Genomic DNA, 26,119 nt, shown 5'->3' with positions numbered 1-26,119 from the left:
AACAAACCGGGTTTTCAAAATAATTTTTCCTTTTTTTGACATTATTTTATCATGACATTTTTCGAATTAATTTAGTAGCCAAACCAAAATTAACAAAGATCGATCTTTCCGTTATCTGATGATAATGTCAACTTAGATGACATGATTTGAAATTATCATACAAAATGCACGACAAACCATTTCATCGGAGAGATTTTATTTCGATTGTCATTTTTTTTTCCAAAAGAAAGGGATATAAATTAGCAAAAATTGAGCTGAACCATTTCAACGAAATGATTGGGCATTGATCTTTAAAGTATTCCATTTCATCTTAACATTTTTCCTCGTAAATAGAAGAAGAAAAGGGATATCCAATGTCCAAGGGCTTGACGATCCCTCCCCAGGCCATCTGCGAGTTGTGGGGCTTGCCTAGGATGTGGTGGGGTTTGACAGTGGGCCCTGTTAAACCTCTATAAAAAGCTGCATGTATCCGCAAGTAGGCCCCACCAAAGCGACCGTGTGCCGCTCAAAGCGCACAAGCCCAAGTCCTGGTGTTAGGTGGGACGCTAAACAGCCCTGACACGACGGCCCTCCGACGAGACAGGAGGTTTGCGCAGGCCCAATAAGCCGCCTAGAAAACCAATCATTACGAACAATATAAGAGATAATGTGACTCGATATAATCGGCAAAGACCTAGGCGACGAATACAGGATCACGATTGGAAGCTTGGAACATGGAATTGCAAGTCGCTAGGTTTCGCAGGTTGCGACAGGATGATCTACGATGAATTACATCCCCGCAACTTCGACGTCGTGGCGCTGCAGGAGATTTGCTGGACAGGACAGAAAGTGTGGAAAAGCGGGCATCGAGCGGCTACCTTCTACCAAAGCTGTGGCACCACCAACGAGCTGGGAACCGGCTTCATAGTGCTGGGTAAGATGCGCCAACGCGTGATTGGGTGGCAGCCAATCAACGCAAGGATGTGCAAGCTGAGGATTAAAGGCCGTTTCTTCAACTATAGCATCATCAACGTGCACTGCCCACACGAAGGGAGACCCGACGACGAGAAAGAAGCGTTCTACGCACAGCTGGAGCAGACATACGATGGATGCCCACTGCGGGACGTTAAAATCGTCATCGGTGACATGAACGCACAGGTAGGAAGGGAGGAAATGTATGGACCGGTCATCGGACCGGATAGTCTGCACACCGTATCGAATGACAACGGCCAACGATGCATAAACTTCGCAGCCTCCCGCGGAATGGTAGTCCGAAGCACCTTCTTTCCCCGCAAAAATATCCACAAGGCCACATGGAAATCACCTAACCAAGAAACGGAAAACCAAATCGACCACGTTCTAATCGACGGTAAATTCTTCTCCGACATCACGAACGTCCGCACTTACCGCAGTGCGAATATTGAATCCGACCACTACCTCGTTGCAGTATGCCTGCGCTCAAAACTCTCGACGGTGTACAACACGCGTCGAAGTCGGACGCCGCGGCTTAATATCATGCGGCTACGAGACGGTAGACTAGCCCAAGAATACGCGCAGCAGCTGGAAGTGGCACTCCCAACGGAAGAGCAGCTAGGCGCAGCGTCTCTTGAAGATGGCTGGAGAGATATTCGATCCGCCATTGGTAGCACCGCAACCGCTGCACTTGGCACGGTGCCCCCGGATCAGAGAAACGACTGGTATGACGGCGAATGTGAGCAGTTAGTAGAAGAGAAGAATGCAGCATGGGCGAGATTGCTGCAACACCGCACGAGGGCGAACGAGGCACGATATAAACAGGCGCGGAACAGACAAAACTCGATTTTCCGGAGGAAAAAGCGCCAGCAGGAAAGATCGAGACCGTGAAGAGACGGAGGAACTGTACCGCGCTAATAACACACGAAAGTTCTATGAGAAGTTAAACCGTTCACATAAGGGCCACGTGCCACAGCCTGATATGTGTAAGGACATAAACGGGAACCTTCTTACGAACGAGCGTGAGGTGATCCAAAGGTGGAAGCAGCACTACGAGGAACATCTGAATGGCGAGGTGGCAGACGAAGATGGCGGTATGGTGATGGAGCTGGGAGGACGCGCGCAGGACATAATCTTCCCGGCTCCGGATCTCCAGGAAATCCAGGAGGAGATTGGCCGGTTGAAGAACAACAAAGCCCCTGGGGTTGACCAACTACCAGGAGAGCTATTTAAACACGGTGGTGAGGCACTGGCTAGAGCGCTGCACTGGGTCATTACCAAGATTTGGGAGGAGGAAGTTTTGCCGCAGGAGTGGATGGAAGGTGTCGTGTGTCCCATCTACAAAAAGGGCGATAAGCTGGATTGTAGCAATTACCGCGCAATCACACTGCTGAACGCCGCCTACAAGGTACTCTCCCAAATTTTATGCCGTCGACTAGCACCAACTGCAAGGGAGTTCGTGGGGCAGTACCAGGCGGGTTTTATGGGCGAACGCTCCACCACGGACCAGGTGTTCGCCATTCGCCAAGTACTGCAGAAATGCCGCGAATACAACGTGCCCACACATCATCTATTCATCGACTTCAAAGCCGCATATGATACAATCGATCAGGACCAGCTAAGGCAACTAATGCACGAACACGGTTTTCCGGATAAACTGATACGGTTGATCAAGGCGACGATGGATCGGGTGATGTGCGTAGTTCGAGTTTCAGGGCATTCTCAGGTCCCTTCGAAACCCGCAGAGGGTTACGGCAAGGTGATGGTCTTTCGTGTTTGCTATTCAACATCGCTTTGGAAGGGTAATACGAAGAGCAGGGATTAACACGAGTGGTACAATTTTCAATAAGTCCGTCCAGCTATTTGGTTTCGCCGACGACATAGATATTATGGCACGTAACTTTGAGAAGATGGAGGAAGCCTACATCAGACTGAAGAGGGAAGCTAAGCGGATCGGACTAGTCATCAACACGTCGAAGACGAAGTACATGATAGGAAGAGGTTCAAGAGAAGACAATGTGAGCCACCCACCGCGAGTTTGCATCGGTGGTGACGAAATCGAGGTGGTAGAAGAATTTGTGTACTTGGGCTCACTGGTGACTGCCGAAAATGACACCAGCAGAGAAATTCGGAGACGCATAGTGGCTGGAAATCGTACGTACTTTGGACTCCGCAAGACGCTACGATCGAATAGAGTTCGCCGCCGTACCAAACTGACAATCTACAAAACGCTCATTAGACCGGTAGTCCTCTACGGACACGAGACCTGGACGATGCTCGTGGAGGACCAACGCGCACTTGGAGTTTTCGAAAGGAAAGTGCTGCGTACCATCTATGGTGGGGTGCAGATGGCGGACGGTACGTGGAGGAGGCGAATGAACCACGAATTGCATCAGCTGTTGGGAGAACCATCCATCGTTCACACCGCGAAAATCGGACGACTGCGATGGGCCGGGCACGTAGCCAGAATGTCGGACAGTAACCCGGTGAAAATGGTTCTCGACAACGATCCGACGGGCACAAGAAGGCGAGGTGCGCAGCGGGCAAGGTGGATCGATCAGGTGGAAGATGACTTGCGGACCCTCCGTAGACTGCGTGGTTGGCGACGTGTAGCCATGGACCGAGCCGAATGGAGGAGACTCTTATATACCGCACAGGCCACTTCGGCCTTAGTCTGAATAAATAAATAAATAATATGAATCATCGACATTGATTTGATATGCAGAAGATTGCTTCATTAAGGCCACATGATCGATTGAAAACTAAGTGCGTACTCTTGCCCCACTCTACTCTATTAATGTTGTTATTGAGTTTCACAATTGAATAAAGGAATTTCATATAGAATACAAACATTTCAAGGTGAATTCTTGAGCCCGAACTGTTTCGAGTTGTTTTGAACTTTCATATATTATGAATCCTGGATACCCTAATAAGTTTTCGGGAATCTTTTGAATTCCAATCACCTATTTCTGATTATGATTGGATCGTAAAGTGCATATGTATGAGGAAATTCATTTCATTACCCATCCAATCTTTCCACCATTTATGGGGGTGGCGTCCACAGCCCAAACACCCCCCACCCCCCCTGCCCCCCTCTGACTACGCCCTTGCCCAGGGGACCGTGGTAAAGAAGGAAGAAAATATTAGGAATTTGACATAAGCCCACACACAGTAAAATATTATAAAAATTAGTCACGACGGAATTCATAATTGAATGTAAAATTCGGTAACAGATTTTTTTTTGTCTTTATTTAAGAGACTTGCAGCCCGAGGCTGGCTCGTCTCTGCAAGTAACAGAATGAGTACCAGATAATAATTTTCTAAAGTAATTTTCTAAAGTTTCTATGATTTTTTTTATTCTTTATTAGAGTGATTTTTAAGCTTGACAAAGTTCATCACTGCAAAGTTTCTATGACGAATATGATAAAATAATTCATTTTACATGATTCTATCAGAAACCTTGGTGAGCGAGCACGTGGTTGTCAAAACAAATCAAAGCAAACTTCATTGCATCACCTATTTTATTCATATAATCAACCAAAACGGACATCTTCGCATATGAAAACAAAACAGCCTTTATGATGCTGCATTTCATCGCTGTAACTCAATGTTTTTTGTCTATTCCGACGAGAAATCTGTGAAGCTTTCAGCAAACTCAATCTTCAACAGTTCCGTCTCGAAAGAGATTCCGTGTCGTGTAAATTTAAGCTATCGTTTAGTCTAGGAAAATAATCGAATCGCCAGAACGCCTAACCTGTGGAAGTACTTGAGTGGAAAACGAGATAGGCTCTCACTCTGCGGACCGAAGTTCAATTCCCCATGTTGGAACTATGTAATAACAGGAGGTCGGAGGTCAATTTGTTACATATACTTGAACGGAAATTACCAAAATAAAAATGCAATCAAAAGAATGTATGTAATCACTGTTGTAACGTCTCTATGATACGAGACTTGCTCATATTATAATGGTGGAAGTCAAAGAAAGAAGAATGTGTACCTCTTATATATAATTATGTATTTATTCAAAAATTATGTAAAACATCATTCGTTGTGAACAGACATTGATGACTATAAATTTATAAACACAATGACTGCTCCACATATGTCTTTGGAATTTGGTTGATTGAAAGAAAGTAAATCTCTGAATAACACCACTAAAAGCCAAATTGACAAATCGATTAGCGCCCTTGGCTAAGCATACAACTGCCACGACTAAGTTAAGTACTCCATTCTTCGCCTGAAGTCACACACGAGCCGTATGAATAGATGCTCTGATTGTAATCCGATAGGCGTAAAGCAATAATAATGCGGATTAGCACCCTCGGCACAAACCGAAGTTCAGTATAGAACACTGTGATGAGCACCGCAGACTTCATGCCGTTCCAGCAGATTTCCGCCACCCAACCGCCTTTGATTTCTGTTTCACCGCATTGGTTTAGTTCTCTTCCATAAATTCACATCCGTAAACTGCTTTCAATGTTTTATTGCTGCTTCGTCAAGCACAGACACGGCGCACACTGTCTACAGAGTCTACAGAGCAAAGTAAAATACCGAAGTTTTGCGAATACTTAATTAATAACCTATAATTGTTTTTACACATACAAATGAATTTTCATATTTTTGTACATATCATTTTTAATTTAAAAATTTTTTTTCCTTTAGTTTTTGTTCTAACCTTTTCAGGCTTGTTTGTTAATATTAACAAACATCTATCAACAAACATATAATTTTTTTTTGTTTTGCTGGGATGAGTTTTGCCAGGAAACTTACCCATTGTGTGTCTTTGACAATATATGTATATACTGAGTTCCTCTTTTGCCTCACTGTTAATAACTTTTTCCACATCAAAATCACTGGAATGTGAAATTTAAATCAATTGTTTAACATAAGCCCAACTTCAGCTCCCTAAGTTAGCTAAAAGCAAACCACCGAAGCAAGCCAGAAACAGTGAAACAAAAAAAACAGGGGCAGCCAGACGAATGAAAAAAAAAGCGACCGCAGTTATGGTATTGTAGTTTCAGAAACCAGTGAAGTAACACCACGCGCGCGTACCTGAGCCAGCAGCAGCGGTCGTTGTTGGCGGCAGTTGACTTCCAGTAGGGCGAGTGTTTGTGTCACTAATATGCTAAAATCAAGCCGAAGGGAGAGAAGAACAAATCTAATTTTCAAAAACGAAATTTAAATCTCGACGAAGTGTCTCGCGGTTCACATTTCCTCACTACAATTGCCCAAGACCGACGACGATGGATTGCGCGATTCTATTTTTTCTATCCGGGAAAACACGTATCCGACTTACGGGGAGCGAACTCAAATTACGATTGTGATAACTTTCTCGCGTTTTTTTTTGCGGGAGTCAATTGAGTGAACAGAAGTGAATCATAATCGAAGCACCCCCGGGGGCCTAAATGAGAATCTCCGGCTACTGGCTGACTGATAGACTGGTGGTGGTGATTTGAACAAAAGTGATCCATTTTCCACCGTCATTTGGAGTGGAGTTTTCTCAGCTACGCACACTCTCACATGCCTTGAGCCATTGTTCAAGGAAGTTTAATGCAACAAAATAGCAACAAAGCTGGGCACACCTGAGCCATGGCAAGTGTAAGCAAGACGGACGAAGTTCCTATGTAGTGAGCGATAGTAGGCTGGGAAAAAATCCCACCGCTCATGGTTACCAGTAGCCCGGGCGATGTGATGTGTAGTATGGGTATGTGGTATAATGTTTTCGTTTCCACCTGCATACCGGATTAGTTTTCTGAAACGATGCGACTTCCATATTGTTGTCCCGAATGTTCGTTATCGAATGCTATCAATAATCAGAGGCAGAACAATGCTATGGAGCAATTCTCTGTGAAATCGAAGGTCGATTTATATTTGTATTTTTTTATTTACCTGATATTTTGAATATACATACTTTATGGCCAAAAAACATTGCATCATTGGTTTGCCATTTTAACTCTGGTGTAACTTTTGACTAGGGCCTAATCAAAAACACCTTGAACACTTAAAAAAATATATAACTTGAAAACAGCTCTGGTGTTTTTGGCAAAGTTTTAGGTAATCAATGGGGCTGTGTGAAAAAAAATATACACTGTGAAAATAAAATATTCAAACATTGAAAATAAAACTTAAAAATCGATTTTCTCAAAAACGAATTTTTCACCATTTTTTATTTTTTGATATGTTGTAGCAGATAATATTTGTATTATTTTGCAATATGGGTTATGATGGAGAAATAATGGACAAAAAGTAAGATTTTTTTTAAATAAGTTGGTTTATAAAAATTGTTGAAATATTATTCTTACGTTTTTATCAATTCGAATTTATGAAAGTACGTAAATTCTCCAATGGAAAAGGTATACGTCAATTTTTTTTCTAAGTGCAGCCGTTTCTGAGAGATAAAAAACACCATTTTTTTTTATTTCCAGCCTTTTTTGAATGTTTTTCGAATATATTTAATATAGAATCAAAATATACTTCTATCGTCGAATATGCATATAATGTTTTTTGGCCATAAAGGTTGTATATTCAAAATTTCAGGTCAACCAAAAAAATACAAAATTGGAATTAAGAAAAAAAAATCGTGATTCCACAGAGAATTTCTCTATGTCTTTTCCTTGTCAAGTCCGATCACATGAAGTCAATTTTATCGAATTTTCAATTTCCATAACAACACCAACGAAAGCGTAATATGAAATACGCTATTTTTCCACAAATGTGCAAGAGGGACATAGAAGACCAAAAAGAAGTTAAAGTCGAGATAGAGTGTGCTAAAACCAGAGAATCTAAATTATGATTTATTTTTAATGTGAAAATGCCAGTGAAAGATGTTACTGGTCAGCTGTTAATCGGCCAGCTGAAATGTTTAACATTTAACAACTTCTCCAAGTGCAACCTGTCCACTGGTACATCTGCACGATCCGCATTGGGATCAACCTAATACTTAATATTGTGCCTTGCAACAAAATGACAACTTTCGTGATCATTTTCCAAGGCTTCCACAGATGTGCAAAATTTATCCGCAGTACAAATAACACGTGCTATCATTGCCACAATTCACCACGTGGCGGACAAATTTTCAAAAATATCAAAGTAGCTTTTTTCTGAAAGTATGTTTTTTTTTGGCAACTATCTGGCGCTTATTTTTCGTTGCGATCAAAAATTAGCGGAGGAGTGGATCTTTTTCATGCGCGTTTAAGATTGTGTCAATCACAAGAATTTACAAGAATATATGAAATGCTTTGTGTTGTCCTTAAAGTCCCGCGCACAACGGAGTCTTGCCCAATTTAATCCAAATTCAGAAGAGTTGCATGTGGAAAGTTTGGAGCAATTTTCTGCTTTCATAATAACAATTGTACCACATACCCTCACCATGGAATCAGCGGAGGGAAAATCTCATCTTTGCCTCATGAATTATTTTAATAACTATTTTACCCAAGCAAACCCATTTGTGTAACTTTTGCAGTTTCAAAAATGGTCTGCCTCGCTCAAGCTGCCAATTCTCAGTCGCTTTTTTCCGTCTGTGGCAATATTTTCCATAATAATCCAACTAACACGGCAGTCAGTCAGTGATCCGAGAACGAGAACTCAAACACACAGTCTACGCGCGGCTACCAGAAGAGAGTTGGCGCAAAATGGAATCATAAACGAAACGAACTAATTTGCGGTTGGTCGCGTCGAGTTTTTCTTGTGGTGATTTTTTTGCGGAATAGATAACTAACTATACTCCAGTGAATGTGATACCAGCGGAAAGACTGGAAAAATGGTATAATATATAATCGAGGAAGAAGGAAAAATTCAAACGGATTGGCGGCAACGACCCGGCTGGTGCTGGGGGAATCGGCGAAGAGGACAACGACGAACTGGAATATAGGGAAGCAATATGCGTGTTAAAACGGTGCGGCAGATCAAGAATCAACGAGTGAATCGGAAGAATCAGAACGAATACGGTTGGTTGATAGAAGTGAACGTCGTGGGACTAGCTGGGGCATCCATATGCACATAAATACCTATATGAATGATGATGATGATAATAATAGTTATTGTAGCAATTGCAGCAGAATAGCACATGAATGGTAGATGATGCTCTACACAGAGATGTTTATCCTGGCGGAAATATTAATCGGAGTATTGTTTGAACTTTTTTCTGGTTTCAGTTCCTTTCTGATCAAGGTTTTATCTTGGCTAGTAATATGTATTGTATATGGAGAATAAATCCATCAACCTCTGAAAAATGTAAAAACACCAAAAGAATAAATCTCAAACCTCAAACTTACAACACTGACTGCATATATTGATCTTGTACTCGAAACAACTAGTACGTGACTTTATGACGAATTTGAAATACTTGCAAGAGTAGCCATTCGTTGAGTTTCTTAGCGTTGAAATGCTCGTTAATAAAATTAGTAAAAACGGTTTTTGACAGATTTTAAGTGTTAAGCCGTTTTATAAATGAACCGAATGGATCTGATTATGGGAACGAATAGTGTTTGAGAATAGAGCACAAAAGAATAGTTTACTAGTTATTGAAAATTATAAAATTTCAAATGTAAGCCTCCTAAAAGTGAGCCTCCAAAACCTATCATTTTTTTTGTGACGGTCTCATTTTTCCAAATTCTTGACGTAGTCCTACGTCGAAAAACAAGTAGTGAAAGTGAATGCCATACTATGCTAGCCGTGATGTCCATTATGTTGATCGTATTGTCCGATTGATGGTTTCGCATGGTGCATCAAGCATTATGTCGTAGGAAAATGTTTCTACTAAAAGATGTATTTTCAACTTGAGCTTCGGAAAACGAAAAAAAAACAAGATGAGCGAAGAAAACTAGGACAGTTTCTGCGCTCGATGGTTCCATTTCCACCAAAATAGGATTGTCTTAAACAAAGTTATGCTAGTTTGAATTTCGATAAATTTGTGCCGTTCTCAACTTTCTTGTCTAACCCTTGTTACTGTCTATGATCGCATATTTGTAACAATCGATAAAAGTAGGCATGAGAAAAATGGAACGTTCATGTTTGTGATATGCAGCAGTATGAATATCTAATAAATTATCTGAAAATCGCAGAAAACTTTGCTTAGGTGAAATCTTCAACAGCGTAATTTAAGTTACTTGTTATTTGAGGGCAAATTAATTGTGAAATTTTTCGTTCGAGGGACATTGCATACTAGCGAACGAATTTTTAAGTGTTACTGTTATGCGGTCACTTTGTTCAATGTTACAAAATAACTTGGTAGTTTTTTTCAGGTTTTCTAGAACAAACTTTCTGATTTAATTTAGTCTGCTAAAAAGAACTAACAACTTGGACACGATTCCTAAACTCAAAATCGACAAAAATGCAAATATTACGAATATGCGATCATGGGCAGTGTATTTCGACCTTAACTATGAAGCCATATTCTATATTTTATGCTTAAAGTTGAATAAAGCATGAAATATAGAATACGAATACGTACGAGACACTGAAAAATAATCAAGTAAGAGAAACTGAGGATGGCGTCACTGTTGGATTCGAATCCGTAAAATCGCAAGCAAGTGGTGGAATTAAATGTGTTAGTACCAACTTGGTCCAAGCAATGTAAAAGTGAACAATTGCCAATGACAATAACATTGACAAAATCGCAACAAGTGTTTGTCCCAAGTGCAACAGAATAGGACAATGGTTGTTTGCCGCGCATCTAAAGAAGTTGCCGGTTTTTGACGATGTTACCGGATAACAAATTATTTGTTATCGATATTTAGACATGAAAATAGCCATCTGTCGACATGAATTCAATTTTGCTTAAAAAAAAATCAAATAACCACAGGTTTCTAAAAGTTCGCAACAAATACCTTACTGTATTTGCTGCGATGCGGGTAAAACTGCATGTAATATTGTCCTTATCCTGTGCAGATTTAGACAAAGACGTTATCGCTGTTCTCTTTTGTTGCTTGTGATATTCAGCGACAATTACACACCGTTAAAAGCTTTGAATAATTTAATATTCAAATATATTTATTGTTTGTTTTATGTCTCTATCATGTTATCAAATTTGAAGGCGCCCGATCGTTTACTCACAAGTATATAGTATACGGGTTGCAAATCGGTGGGTTAACATCAAGAAAAAGACTTCCAATATAGCTCGGCTCGGGTCCCCACAAATTCCTTTCTCACACTTCCACGGGTCGACCGGTAACAAAAAAAAATCTGAATAATCCACCAAGGGGCTGTCCACAAACCACGTAGACCGATATTTCACATTTGCAAATCCCCCCGTCCCCCCTCGTAGACTTTCGTAGACTTTTACGAAACCCCTTCCCCCCCTTTGAAGTCTACGGAGACTTTTCTAAATTTTACAAAATATAATATGCGATTTTAAAAATATGGAGATCAACCACGTTCTAAGCAATTCAGCTACCGTTTCAACTACTTAGAATTCTTGTAGAATATATTGAATGTATCTGAAGGCAAGAAGACTAAAATATAAGAGACCGTTTTGAACGATTTTGCTCTACGACCTCCAGACTGCCGGTGAAAGCGATGACCCATTCTCACCCTCCAGACCCATTGTCACCCCCGATGGCGGTATTCAAAATAATTTCAGTGTGTAAATATTACAATAAAATACGAATTTTAAACATAAAAATTAAACTGAAAAAAATCCAACAAAATCAAAAAGCAATTTAAAACGTAATTAAATTGAATCCTTTGTCCATAGTTCCCGAAACCAAATCTCAAAGCCAATTTAACTTCTGTTGAACTCAATTCCTCATGAAGGTGTGCGCCACCGCCGCCGACACTTTTGTATAACCTCTCAAATAAAGACCAAACAAAACTTTTGCTTAGGCGTGCCATTGCCTTAAATGTGTAACGCATCTGAACTATAATTCTCCACGACGGTTCAAATTAGTAGAAAACCGAACAATCTTCAGAACTTCGAGAAATTTCGGGTTGAAATTCCGAGAGTGCCAAGTCAACATTTCAATAAGTTTTTCGTGGAAATATCGTAGAATTTCCCGATTGATAACCTTTAAAGATTTCCGATAATACTCCAAAGAACTTTCCGTGAAAATTTCGATGCTTTTCTTATAAGTTCCATGCAATATCTTGTTGAATAATCATCCGTAATATAAAAAATCCAATAAAAAATACAAAAGTTTTCCCATTATTAGTTATTTTCAGTGAAAATTTAAAATTATTTCCCGAGGTAATTTAAACTATAAACGAACAGTTCGAAATATTTTCCGTGGAATTTTGGAATAATTTCCTACGATGTTTTAAATTTCTGTTTCAAATTTGGAGCAATTTCCACATTCCAAAGAATTTTCCGAATAATTTTCGATGAAAATTATGAAGAATTTCCAGTTGAAATTTTGTTGAATTTCTAGTAAAAATTTCGAATAATTTTTTGTGACAATAATAAAGGATTTCTTACAAGAATTGAAAATATTTTTTTGTTTTTGGTGGGAAACTCGAATAATTTGTCATGGAAATTTTCAACAATTTCTATAGCAATTCCGAAGTTTTCCATCAATAATTCCAAATAATTTGCATTAGAACTCCCGAATAAATTCCCATGGACATTCCGAAGAGTTTCGCATATATGTCTAAAGAATTCCTCGCAAAAATTCCGAAGAATTACCGAAATTATCCCAGGGACTTCCTTGAAAATCGCCAGTGGAAATTCTGAAGGGTTTCTCGCGAAAATTTCGGAGAATTCACCTTACAAGTTTTAAAGAATGGCTTTTGGAAATTCAAATGACATTTTCTTTGATATTCCAAAATGCTTCCTTTGTAAATTCCAAAGAATTTTCCGTTGAAGTACGACATAATTTCCCGTGAAAATTCTTAAGAATCACTTGTCGTTTCCATAGAAGTTCCTTCCAAAAATCAAAAGATATTCTAGTAGAATCTGCAATAAATCCGAGTGGAAATAAAAAAAAATCGAAAGTTTTTGTAGACCACTTCGGAGAATTTTCCTGCTCAACATAGAAGAATTTCCAGGTGAAATCCATGATAGTTTTAAGCCGTAGTTTAGCCAAACAAAACCTTAAAAATGAAACAAGTGAACTTCCCGCAAAGCTGCTGCATAAATTGTCATCCAAAAAATTAAAAAAAATTAAAAAGTCTACGTGGACTTTTGGTATACCCCCCGTCCCCCTTCGTAGACTAACGTAGACTTTTTCGAAACCCCTCCCTCCCCTCAAGAGTCTACGTGGTTTATGGACAGCCCCCAATAGATACTAAAGAAAACTTGAACTTTTCTTAGCGTGTTTTTTTTTTTTTTGATAAAAATCGTATTTTGGCAATAACATTTGATCCCAAAGTTTGGGAGATCGCAGCAAGCCATGGGCGTGGATGGTTGCTTTTGAATTTGCTGTCACGTTTTTGTTCGTTCCCGAAAGAAATAGATTCGGCTGATGTTTATATTTTGCTTATGTCATAGAAGAAAAAAGTTAAAGTGATCTGGAGTTTGAAATGTGCGCATTTGGTTACCTTTAATAAAGTGTATTTCTTAGTTAAGTGCGCGAAATCATTTGTGCAGTTTGCATACGGGGTTGTCTTTTGTGAGATATGCGTGGCTGTGTGATAATATCAGAAATATGTACATGGATCAAAAACGAATTGCTCAGAACAGCTATGGGAAAACTCACTCACTCACACGAACTACACCGATTTAAAATCTTATCCATCAGATTATCCCTATCCATCAGCGAACACACGATTGCAAAATGAATGCTACTCAATCCAACAGCGAACCACCAAACGATTCATACCTACTGAGTGCCCCCCAGCAGGAAGAAGTGAAATCACAAATAGTGCGAAAAGAAATCGAGAGATGAGAATGAACCGATGTGTAGTGAGTGCAGCAGATAACACTGAGTTGGACTCAGAAGATTGATTCAATTTAGACTCAATGATTCGTTTTGCGGCCTGATTCTTTCTGCCGAATCCTCAATTGCGATTCCATTCGTTTACGAACCGAATGTAAACAAATACTCGGCTATGCATCATTTGCAGCGCCGTGGCGTGGGGTTAGCCGGGTTGGCCCCCGCCAAGGGCGCCAGCCTTCAGGGGCGCCGGAATCGAGAACTACGGTATGGGAAACAGAACAATTTTATTCGTTACATGGCCAAATAATAACAAACCGACCACAAAGTCCGAAGGTCTATGGCGGAGATATTTCAAGAACTCAAATCTTTCTTCTATCTCAAATAAACAAGTCGAATGATTTGGTCTTAACTTTGACTGCCATTTCGGTTTCTCTGAGCCTTTTGGAACCGGCTACAAGGGGCTAAAAAAAGTCTAGAAAACTTATATTCAAAAGCCACAGGTGTTGACCAATATTCTAAAAGACCTTTTGCGCTAATGACTTATATCGGGTAGGGGTAAGGATAAGGATGGTGTAGATTTAAGACAAATTTGCTCATTTCATTCAGAAAAACTTCATTTAGTCCGAAAATATCATCATAGCCGCATTTGACCTGGCGGCATTACGATAAGCAGTGATAATGGCCTTCCTCAAATGACTACTTTGGTTATCATTTCTCAAAGCTCTCGTAGATTAGCAAAATGTATCCGCAATACATACAACATGTGCCAAGGCATGTGCTATCAAAGCCTCATTTCACCACATGGCCTTCCTGCTTCCGATGTCGATTCCGACCACTTCAAAGTTGGATGTTATTGACCCAACAAAGTACCTCCAAACCACTGACAGATCCATTCTTATGTTGTATCTTTCTTGATCTGAAATCCGATAGCGATTTCGTTCATCGACCGATCCACTTCAGAGTTTGATTTTCTTGTTCCAACAATTTGACATTTGTATATGATTTGTCACGATTTTCAAATCCCATTTCTCTGCGATATACTTCGTCAGTTCCTTCCATTTAGAGCAAGAAACAGCCGTTAGGACACTATGAGCTGTAAGTAAATAACTTTCAGCAATTTTAATGATCTTTCAGCCTGGATGTTCCAACAGATTCCATACGAAAATTCAGAAATGCCCACGACTCTGCCAAGTTCCTAACATATCTTACCATATTTTGCAAATTAGTGTAAAAGCTCACAACATTTAAAACTTTCCAGAGACATACCGCCTAATATACTGCTGGTTACTGTCGCCTCTCTACATCTTGATATTGAAGGGACCATCGAGATAGGGAGAGACCGAGGAATGGAAGGAAAATTGAAATGGGTACTAGATCCAAAAAAGCTCGTTGCTATGAAAAACAACAACAAAACAAATGTCATTTCTCATTGTTGATGTGTTTGTTATTGTTCAAAGATGGTCTAGTAGGTAGCCATAAAATTTGAACATATCGACATAAGGAGAGTTAATCCTGAACAAAATATGATCAGAACGCATAGAGATAGGGGGATATCGAGATAGGGAGGTTATCGAGATGTAGAAAGCCATAATGTATGTAGATTGAAGGGACCGAGGAAACCATCGACATAGGGACAAATATCGAGACATACATCTTGTACAACATCGAGATGTGAGAGTCGACTGTATATGAAGCATCTTCAATCCACTAAACTTTTTATTCTTACTGTTCTACAAGATGAGCAATACAAATTTATAAAACTTTAAGGTGAATTTAAAATGTTATTGGATTGTGAAATATTGCACATATTTCCTTGGTAAGAGAGGGGCGCTCAAAAAACATTTCGCCAAGGGCGCCGGGAGTCCACGCTACGGCTCTGATCATTTGCTATCTGTGGGAAAGATTCGGTGATGAATTTTGTCTGTTTGTTTTTTGGCATAATTCGTTACTAAATGAAGCCAAACGGCAGTCGATCGAAATTGAAAATTTCGGAAGGGCTCGTGTACAGTTGCCTAATTTGCGATTGTGTGTAGACGTGAGTGAAAGATTAGCGCTAAATGAACCGATTTTTCCCATACCTGGCTCAGAATAGCTCTGGAATTGTTCGTGGACACTAGAAGTGATATTCGCTTCCTCAGTTCGTTTATCCGGAATTGGATCAATTTGGTGAGATTGTATGTTTTATGTTTTTAATATGATTTCAAAACTACATAGGCGCTGGATTTAAAAATTCGGAAGTTTGTTTATGGATCCATTGACCAATTGATAATGGTAGTATAAACAGGCGAGGCTTATTGCAAGTTTATGTGACCTCGGACTGGACGTGAGCTACCAGGCAGTCCGAAATGGGTCACTGGATCTGCAGTAGAGCTAACATCTTCTAACTCCCGGGCTAAAGCTGACTTTATTACAGACAGTTTTCTTCCAGTTTTCTTCGGACAGTGGGGTTAGATTGAAGATACACACTTATATACACACAACATTTGATCCCAAAGTTTGATCGGGCCTATTTTACAGGAATCAAAAGACCAGGATTCCCCGTCAAATGAAACTAGTTACAAGTAAATAAATCGGTTCGGGATAAGTGCCAAACAATGAGTGATTTTTTGCGCACATACAAACATACACACATGCAAACAGATTTTTCCTCAATTCTTCGACTGGTATATGGTATGGCTTTCCGGGACTCTTATAAACAAATTGTTCTTGGAGCGAACCTAAAGCCTTTACGTATACTAAGTATAGGAACGTGAAAAGGCCTACCGAAGGTGTGGCCATAGCTAAGATCAACGGAGTTTTCTATTGTAGCTGCTATGACCTACCACGGCGGTCAATAGAGCATTTCACCTAAATGGTCGACAGGCTATCGTCCGACCTTGTGGGGAGCTTCAATGCCTTGGCAGTGGAGTGGGATAGCCACTGTACCAATCAGAGAGGTCAGGCTTTGCTAGAGGCTCTAGCAAAACTGGAGGTAGTGTTGGTCAATGACGGCAAACACATTTCACCGGAATGGGGTCGAGTCGCTCATTGATGTAACGTGCTTTAGTCCTGGCTTGACCAGAGGTTTGAACTAGAGAGTCGACGATAGCTACATCCATGGCGACCATTTAGCAATCCGTTACTTGGTCAGCCCTTGTGTCAGCTAGGTCCTAGGTCAACAAATCTCCGGCAGATTCTTGGGTGAACGGCCACAAGCTTCGACAGCGACTCTGGAACTTGAGGCTGTGATATTCCCGGTATACCTTAATACAATATATTATTTATAACGATTTTCACAAATATTCACCGACAACATTATTCTTTATTTACACTTCAAGTATGACACTGCACGTCTACCTCAATCTACTCACTTGCCATCTTACACTGTTATTCTAAAATACCACAGAGGCTAACACCGAAAGTCTAACCGTGGATGCGGTGACAGCTGTTCTATCACGCGCCTGTTAGAGGTGTGCGCCGCCACGTCACGCCGCCACCGCCGATAGTTTTTAGAACGCCGTCGCCGACGACATTTTTGCATCGGCGCGCCGCCGTTTAAAATTTGTCACGCCGGTGGTCTATCATTTTCCGCGCCGATTCAAAATTGAAGAAGTCTGCAGAACTTTCCGTGAAAATTCATACGATTCAATGGAATTTCCATAGATTTTTCCGATTGATCCCTAGAACATCACGTTAAAACTCTAGAGAATTTTTCGTGGAAATATCTTAAAAATTCCATACAATTTCTCGTTGAAATTTGAAAATCCTACTGTGAAAACTAAGAGAGACTTCGAGTATTAATTTCGAAGGATTTCCCGTTGATATCCACAAAAAATTTCGTAAAAATTGAATTTTTGAACAGAGAAGAATCGATTGGCAGAAAGTAATTTTGCCGAATGCCACAACGCCCAACAAACATTAGCGCTTAAATTACCAAAATTAGTCCTCTATAACTTATATAGCTAAAATTGTTTGTTGATAAGGCCTAGATTTGGCCTAGTCTATAATTATTTTGCCGAAAATATCATTTGATCGAACAGTTCCTTTTGCTGAAAAAAAAAAGTTGGCCGAATAGCTCAATTGGCCGAAAGGGTCGTTTTGCTGAAATGGGCATTCGACCGAAAGTGTCTTTCGGCTGAATTGGTCAATTTACCAATAAAAAAAGTCGTTTAGCTGAATAGGTCATTTGTCATTTTTTAGGGCAAACAACTTTTTCGGTTAATTTATCAATTAGACCTAATGAGCCTTTCGGCTGTTCGTCGCTCTCCACCAAATAACATTATCGACCCTGATACCATTTCGGACAAAAACTTTTAATTCGGCCTAATGGATGATCGGCCTAGATGACTTTTGGCCTAACCGAATAAATGGCTTTCCGTCGAATGACTTCCGGCCAAACGACAGGTATGGCCATTTGGCCGACAGACACAAGGCTGAAAGGTTTTTGGCAGAATATGTCATTTGACCGAACAAACCATTAAGCCAAAACCCATTTGGGTGACAATTTTATTTATATGAAATGGACATACCGAATACCGAATATACCGAAAAAGTTGTTTGGCCAAAAAGCTGTTCGGCTGAAATGGTCGTTTGGCCGAAAGACGATCTGGCCGAAAATTTCATTTGGCGGGTGGATACTTTTGAACATATTGGTCGTTGGACCAAATGACACTTTCGACCAAATGGCCCTTTCTGTCAAACAATCATTTCGGCCATACGACATTTTCGGCCTTATAACCTATTCGGCCAAACGACGTGTTAGGAACGAGTTGTTTTCTTGCCAAATTGCCAATTCGGTTGTATATCGCTTTAGCCAAACTGTTGTATTACTGTTCGGTCAAATTTGATTTTGATATGTGTGTGTGTGTTATTACAATCTAACTCCCACTGTCTGGCAGTGGCATTATGGATAAAATATTCGTGCAACCATTTTAATTTAATATAATTGCAAGAATCTTAGATCCGGGAGCTAGAAGGTGATAGCTCTATTGTGACTCCTATAGCCCATTTCAAGAACGCAAGCATTCCGAAGCTATAGTCGTATACAATAAGCCCCGCGTGATTACACCCACATATCATATGGATATCTGAAGTGCATTCATACTTCCTATATTCGTATTTAGTAATGAAATCAATCAATATTTGGAAATGCATTTATGATTCATCATAAATTACTTACCATTTTTCCAACATTATCCCTACACTAAACATGTGTGCATTTGCATTCCTTGGACACATTCGAAAGACAGGATCATTCCCTAATGCAGACTTCGTACGACTGAACATCTATCATTCGAACATAGAAAAGAGTTAACGCAATACACTGATTGCAAAAACATCATAAAATGCAGAAATGATGAAGTTCCGTTGGAATTTTTGCATGAAAAATTGAAATAGGAAGCATGAAACAAGCTCACCGCGTATTCCAGTATATCTCCGTCCATCCATGCTGCCATTAACATGAACCAAAGAGCTCCCAGCAGGTCCATACGGTCGTCATCGCCGGTTTCGAACATGCAGTCTGAATCTCGGCCTAATGGTAATGTCGTTGTGCGCGACCGGTTTTGTGATTGGAGGGACGATTCTTCCGGATTTTCGTAATGGATCCATAAGCAAACTTCCAGATTATTCAATTCAGCGCGTATTCATTTTGATATAGGAAACATAATCGTAGGAAACATAGCAAGAACATAATGAGACAATCTCACAAAACTAATCCATTTCCAAAAAATGGGAGAGACTTTTAGCTCCCATGAAGCTTCCACATTATACACATTTTTTTACGTATATTTCTTAGAATAAATCACAAAACCGCACTTTTTTTAACAGAACACTCATGCAAGTTGCGATATACCTATCCGGTAGTTTACGAAACCTAAAACCGGAAAAATCCTAGCGGTAGCACCAGCCGAATTAAAAACTTTCGGTCAAATTTGATTTTTGACATGACGTATTATTCGGCCAAATGATTTTCGGTCAAACGGCCCTTCCTCTTTTTCAACAATCTCCCGCAGAATATCTGAAGAATTTTCTGTGTAAATTTCGAAGAATACTCAACAAAAACTTTCCGTGGATTTTCTGAACATTTTTCTGTTGAAACTTGAAACAATTTTCCTTGACAATTTTAATGAATTCTCAAAACTTCAAAGTAGTTGCCATGGAAAATCCGAAAATAATTTTCATATAATTATTTTGGAGAAGCTCAGAGAATTTTCGGTAGAAGTTCATCAAATTTTTCCTACGAAATTCAAAAGATTCTCCCGTTGAAGTCTTGAAAACGCCGCCGCCGCCGACTAGAATTCTGATAAACGCCACTGCCGCCAATTTTCGGACCGGCGCACACCTCTACCTGCGATGCTAGTATGCAGAGGAGGGCCCCACCAAGGAACGGTATACCTCCAGCATACTGGTGGAGCGCTGTGATCGCACTGCCCATGATTACATAGTTGACGTAACAACCATTGGACTCCCGCATGTATTTGGGTTGATTTAGGGACAAACATCGCAATTTCAATACATTTAAACGCGAAAACAGTTAGAAGAGACTTGGAACATGCAACGTGTGGATGTTCCAGCGATTGAATTACCCCAGTAAATGTATAGTAAATCAAATTCATAGAAATTTCAAAGTTGTTACGTCAACTATAAAATCATGGGCAGCGCAGACCTTCGGTCAACGGGCCAGGCCAAGGATGCAATGAGCTCGCCCTGATCAGGAGAGGTATGAACGCCACTCAACGTTCAAAGCTGCAAAATTGGCCCTTATCAAGGTCATCACCTTTGCCAGAACTCCAACTCTTACCCCTGGGACAATGCCTATAGTAATGGCGAAGACCAGAGGCTGGCTAGCGCCCCGACCGGTTACCGGCAAAGTTGAAGCGCCCCAAGCAGCATATTTATTATAAACTAGTCGACCCGGCAGACGTTGTCCTGCATAGTAGGCGAAAATACGCGTTGTGAACTGCCCATGCAAAGTTTCCATACGATTCTTAATTTTAGTTTTTCACGATTTACTCCATCTTACCCGTGATTTTCGCATAAAGAAATATCATATAAACCCGTCGGAAACGATAACGAATGTTTCTGCTGAAGAAATGAAAAAAATCCATCCAGCCGTTTTCGAGTTATGCGGATACGAACACAGACCATTTCATTTTTATATATAATCTAGTCGACCCGGCAGACGTTGTCCTGCATAGTAGGCGAAAATGCGCGTTCTGAGCTCCCCATGCAAAATTTCCATCCGTATCTTTATTTTAGTTTTTTAGGATTTACTCAATTTTAGTTGTGGTTTTCGTAGGAATGAAAACAATATATCTGCTGAATGAATGAAGAAAATTCATCCAGCCGTTTTCGAGTTATGCGGATACGAACACAGACCATATCATTTTTATTATATAGATTAGTTACTGTTATGATTAATTATTTTAGAGCGTCTTAGGGGAAATGCTACAAGGTTAAAAGACTATTATTCTTCCATTTACTTCCACTATTCACTTTTACGTATCAACAAGCAGATACGTATTTCGTTTCCTACTTGAAACTTCTTCAGTGTTTATAAGTCGATAACAAACACTGAAGAAGTTTCCAGAAAACGAAATACGTATCTGCTTGTTGATACCTAAAAGTTAATAGTGAAGTAAATGAAGAATAATAGTCTTTAACCTAGTTACTGTTACCTATGTACGACCAGATTCAGTCATACATGAGCTGCTGCAATTAAATCAGCCCAAATCAGTCTAAATCGGGCGCATTATCAAGGTACTCTTCCTGTCCCATGTCACAAGTCCCTGACCCCCAGCACCGCAAAGTGCAGCCGAAGTGGTACAGGTGACAAACGAAGAGTTGCTTGCTTTTGACATTTGTTCGTGCCAAGAGTTTTGGCCACCGCTAGCAACTCTTCAGGGCCCGACGGACTGCCAAACCTCGCTCTAAAGGTAGCGATCATGGCGAACCCTGCAATGTTCAGGACAGCCTTGCAGAGATGCCTTGACGAGTATGGATTTGATAGATGGACGAGACAGAAACTGGTTCTAACTATTGCCGAAGCATAGGAATCCAACCGGAACCCCTCCCTCGGAGTATAGACCAATCTGTCTACTGGACACCACGGGGAAGCTGCTAAAGCCCATCGATGAATACTGGGCTATTATGAAGCAGGCAGTACGGAGATCAAACCTGACGGAGACGAGAAGAAAAAGTGAGTTCTCGTACAGAAGAAGCTGCAGAAAAATGTTATACAGAAGCCGATGAGTAGAGTAAAGCGTAAGGTGCGAGCGTACGGTTATGGTATTGAAGTTGAATGAAAAAATATCCAAAAGCTTTCTAATAGGTTATATTTAATTGTCTGAAGTTTGAATATAATCGGTCAACTAGGTATTTTTTTACAGCCTTTTTCCCGTGATGAAATGTTTTGTTGAACATCCTTTAGAGATCGGTACAAGAAAGCTAGAACACTAGAAAAACAAATCCACCACGAGAAGAAAAAACAGGTAGAAAAAAGTTGGTAGTGGTTAGGCACAGAAAATAATGAAGCAGAACGCCATGCAGTTTATGAGACTACCAACGGCGTACTGAGGAAGACGCGCCATCATCAGTCATGTGCAATGAAAAATTGCTCACAAATAAGACCATAGTGGGTACCATGTGGAAGGATCACTTCGAGCCTTTAAAGGCTCGAATTTTAACAATTGACAGTGGATGTGACGGTGCACCAGTGAACAGAATAAACATAAGCCATGATGGAGAAGCAGTGGAGTCGACTGCATAGAAAAGCCATTAAGGATCTGTCTCATTTGGATGATTAAACTGAAATTAAACTTAAAAGTGACATTTCAATAATTATCGAATAACCCTGCTCGCAGAGCAAGATAACTTTTGACAGATATCGAATCATTTTGCATCGATGTCTTATTGGAATTGCTGGGTAGCACCAGCCATTCTTATGACGGGGATATTTGCTTATTTTCGAACTGTCACTTTTAAGTTTAATTCTCCAAATGAGACAGACCCTAAGGAGCTGGAAAACAATGAGGCTGCGGGGAAGGACCACGGCTTAGCTTCTCGATCATGGCAATATGAAAAGACAAGGAATCGCTAGACGGCCTCATTTGCTCCCTCTTTAGAAAAAGGGCACAGATATGAGTGCACCAATAAACCTTTTTTCGGCGAACAAAATTATGTTTCGTATTCTGATAAACAGAACAGATTGATACCGCTTGAAGAGTTCTTTGTTGGTGAATATCAGGCAGGTTCTCGTGAGGCCCGAGTATAAACGAGTACAAAACTTCTTAGGCAGAGAAATTAGATTTTGAATAGGGAAAAAGACGGCTTTGGCAGGTTTTGTTCTATTATTGGCAGGGGGGTTTTTGTCGACCGAATTTTATGAAATTTGGCCTCAATATTCTTTGATATGCAAAGAATGTTAAGGCCAAATTTGAGCATAATCAGTCGTAAAAAACCCCCCTGACAATAATAGAACAAAACCTGCCAAAGCCGTCATTCCCCCTACTAGAAAGCGAATAAAATCTTAAGGGAAAAGATCTTGTGTGCGAAAAACATAAACGTAAATTCGTATATTCTGGAAGACCTAAATTTAGCAAATTCCTAGATAAGATACGAAAGCCTCTAAGATGAAATTCAAGGTTTATGGAAAATGACTTTTAGTCAAAAGGGTCTTAAAAATGAAAAAGTATGCAGCCTGAAACATTTTAAAATCTCATTACTTTTTACGGCTTTATCGCCACAAAAACAACTAGTGGTAAAGACCTTTTTCTTTTCCTCTCACCTAGAAGTTAAACATTGACATGCTTTGTTTGTTATTTCGATAATCCACGGTTAAATCGTATTCAGAAAAATTGCGTCTAATAAGTATCCGTGTAGATGGAAGCCACTGAACACTTAACTCATATCACAGATTTTGTGAATTTCACCGAGTTCTCTATAGCAGATCTTTTCGTTAATCATTTTAAAGAGCTTTTGTCATTTAAATATTTCTTATTATTCAAATATTTCATAAAGTATGTGAAATAGATTTCAAAAAGTCCGTTGCTAGAAAATCTTGAAATCGGAAAACTTTCATTGATATAACTGAGTCAAAAATATGTAAACAGTAACCGCTAGCTTTGTTTTCAGACATACACATACAAATCACAGTCTAAAATGTAAACATGGTACTCGTGTCGTGATATCATTCACAGGTATTTAATCCACTGAGATAAATATCATTTCATTAGAGCGGAAAACATAACAAAACCCGTAACAACCCTCCTAACAAACCAACCAATCCAACGTGTTATCCAATTTTCATCTCATAACCGGACACAAACGGTCACAATGAGACGTGCAATGCAATTATTGTGCATTCATCGTTGATTAGCGGTCTCCTCCGTTGAAATCCATGTCTAATTTGTTCCAAGCCATTTACTTTGATCATTACTCAATCGCTTAATTCACACACATGCGAACCTAATCATCTGAGTAATTTTCAGTCCGTCATCCTTGTTATCTGCTAAGTTGAAGCACCCGATTTAGCTACTGCTGGTTGATGATAAATTTTTTACACTTAAATTCTGTAGCAACGACTTAGCACAAATTTGTTCCTACCCGTGAGACCCTCTCCATGGGTGCCGCCTCACTTGGATTGATTCTTCTTGCGCAGTTCAATGAAACCGGCTTGCTGTGGCTCATTTATCGGAGTTAACTTTAGGAAAAAGCGCCGAAATAATCTCATTCATGGTTTGCTCACAGCGGCGTTGCTTAGTAAAGATTGCCTCATCTAGCAAAAGATGCATCTAATGATTAAACTCAAGTTGCAATACATTCGCATGGAAGCACGGAAGTCGTTTGCGTGCCAATAAGCATTAAATAACATTACCTGGAGTGTTTGTATATTTTGTTTTCGTGAATTCAAAGAGCTAGACAATTGATCGAAATTATCCGCGCTAAGCATTAGAGTTGTGGTTGGAGCTTGAAGCTCATCTCACCTGACTTTTCGGGGCATGCATACGTAGCGGGCCCCGATCTCGAATGATTGCAGCGAACGATATGAGTGGCTGGCATGCACCAGGCACAAAATATTACAGCTTTCATGGGCTTTTCCAGCACATTGACGATGCACATGAATGACGAGCTGCAGGCAATACCGCAGAATGTTTGCGATGGAAAAGTGGCGATATTGAACGCCACCATGTGAACTGTTTTGCATCCTGATGATGATGGTGAAATGTGGTTCTTTTTTTTTGAGCTTCGCCATTTACCCATACATAAGCTGCGGTTTACCCTACGGCTATATGCACTATATTCCATACCCTGCATTTTTCATTTGTTCTGAATGGCGGATGTTGACCTTTCTCCAAGTGCGACCGGCCACCGAGTCGTTCGTTAGATGAATGAAATATGAATTTCGGTGGGCAATGGATTTTTACGGAGAAGGCTTTTCACTCTCATGATGTGAATGCTTAGTCGTCTTAGTTGACGGTACTGCCGTAGTTTGATGCATCAACGTTACAGTGCCAGTAAAGCAGGGGATTGTCTGCTGTGACTAGTACAGATGAAGCAGCATGTTGAGATCTGGAGTGAATAAAAGGCCAAGCTGCCGGAACGAAAATGTTTTGTAAGTGGCAGTGAATGAATGCGCTCGAGTAAACAATGGCATATTTGGACATGCCTAATTACAAATCAGATTAATGCGATATCAGTCATCCACGAAATACATCTTGGAAAATGTATATTTTTCCACTGTATAATTGATGCTAATGTTCTAAGGAAAGCAATTATATGATGCTCGAAGCGGAATCAGTAGTTTCAACTTTATAAAAGTGGGTGGTAAATATTTTTGGCTTTGAAAGTATGTGAGTACCATCAAATAAAACTTCATCATTTTTCAATTAGGGATTAAGTGAAAGACATTTTATCATAATGTTTCTGGACGAGGTTTCAGCAAAACAAAAACAGAAAATCGTAACCAGTAAAATATCGATAAACAGCTTATAATTATAGGAGAATATTTTTAATTCTTTATTAAAGTGATTTTTAAATTATAAATAAAGTTCATCACTACTATCGGGCATGTTTCACTGGCCAAAACGCCCCAGTGTAGGCAGGACGATATGCCCTTACCAACTGGACACAAGCGCAGCGAGCTTGCAGCAGTTGCTTCCAAATTGTATGGAAAATATTGAAAGGTAATTCACACTTGCTTGAATGGGCCTATGTTGGTTTTTAATGTCAAGCGCATAAGGATTTGTAGCCTTTTTATTATGGGATTGATAAAATACTAATGAAGGGCTATGAAACGTTTTTGGTTGAGGTGGGGCGTATTGCCCAGGTACTTTTTAAAATTCATCTTTTCACGACTTTTCATAAAAGCTTCATTAAGT

At 40.0% G+C, this 26,119-nt stretch overlaps 1 protein-coding gene across 5 annotated transcripts in view; it reads left to right on the top strand.

The window, feature by feature from the left end:
- LOC134227396 (putative uncharacterized protein DDB_G0277255) overlaps nt 1-26,119 on the top strand; it is a 115,692-nt gene that overhangs the window by 12,117 nt on the left and 77,456 nt on the right. Inside the window, exons 1-2 of one of the 5 annotated variants that reach the window (XM_062708819.1) lie at nt 5,989-6,549; nt 8,510-8,897. The exons of 2 other annotated variants lie outside the window; for them this stretch is intronic. In XM_062708819.1, coding sequence (XP_062564803.1) covers nt 8,831-8,897 — 67 coding nt within the window. In that variant the 5' untranslated portion in view covers nt 5,989-6,549; nt 8,510-8,830. Of the gene's footprint in view, nt 1-5,988; nt 6,550-8,425; nt 8,898-26,119 lie in introns of those variants that run through there. 2 more of the 5 variants (XM_062708821.1, XM_062708820.1) reach the window with 2 other exon arrangements.

This window comes from Armigeres subalbatus, chromosome 3 (assembly GCF_024139115.2).
Source record: "Armigeres subalbatus isolate Guangzhou_Male chromosome 3, GZ_Asu_2, whole genome shotgun sequence".
Classification (NCBI taxonomy): Eukaryota; Metazoa; Arthropoda; class Insecta; order Diptera; family Culicidae; genus Armigeres; species Armigeres subalbatus.
Note: the sequence above shows the minus strand (reverse complement) of the source record. Positions and strands in the feature narration are given on the sequence as shown.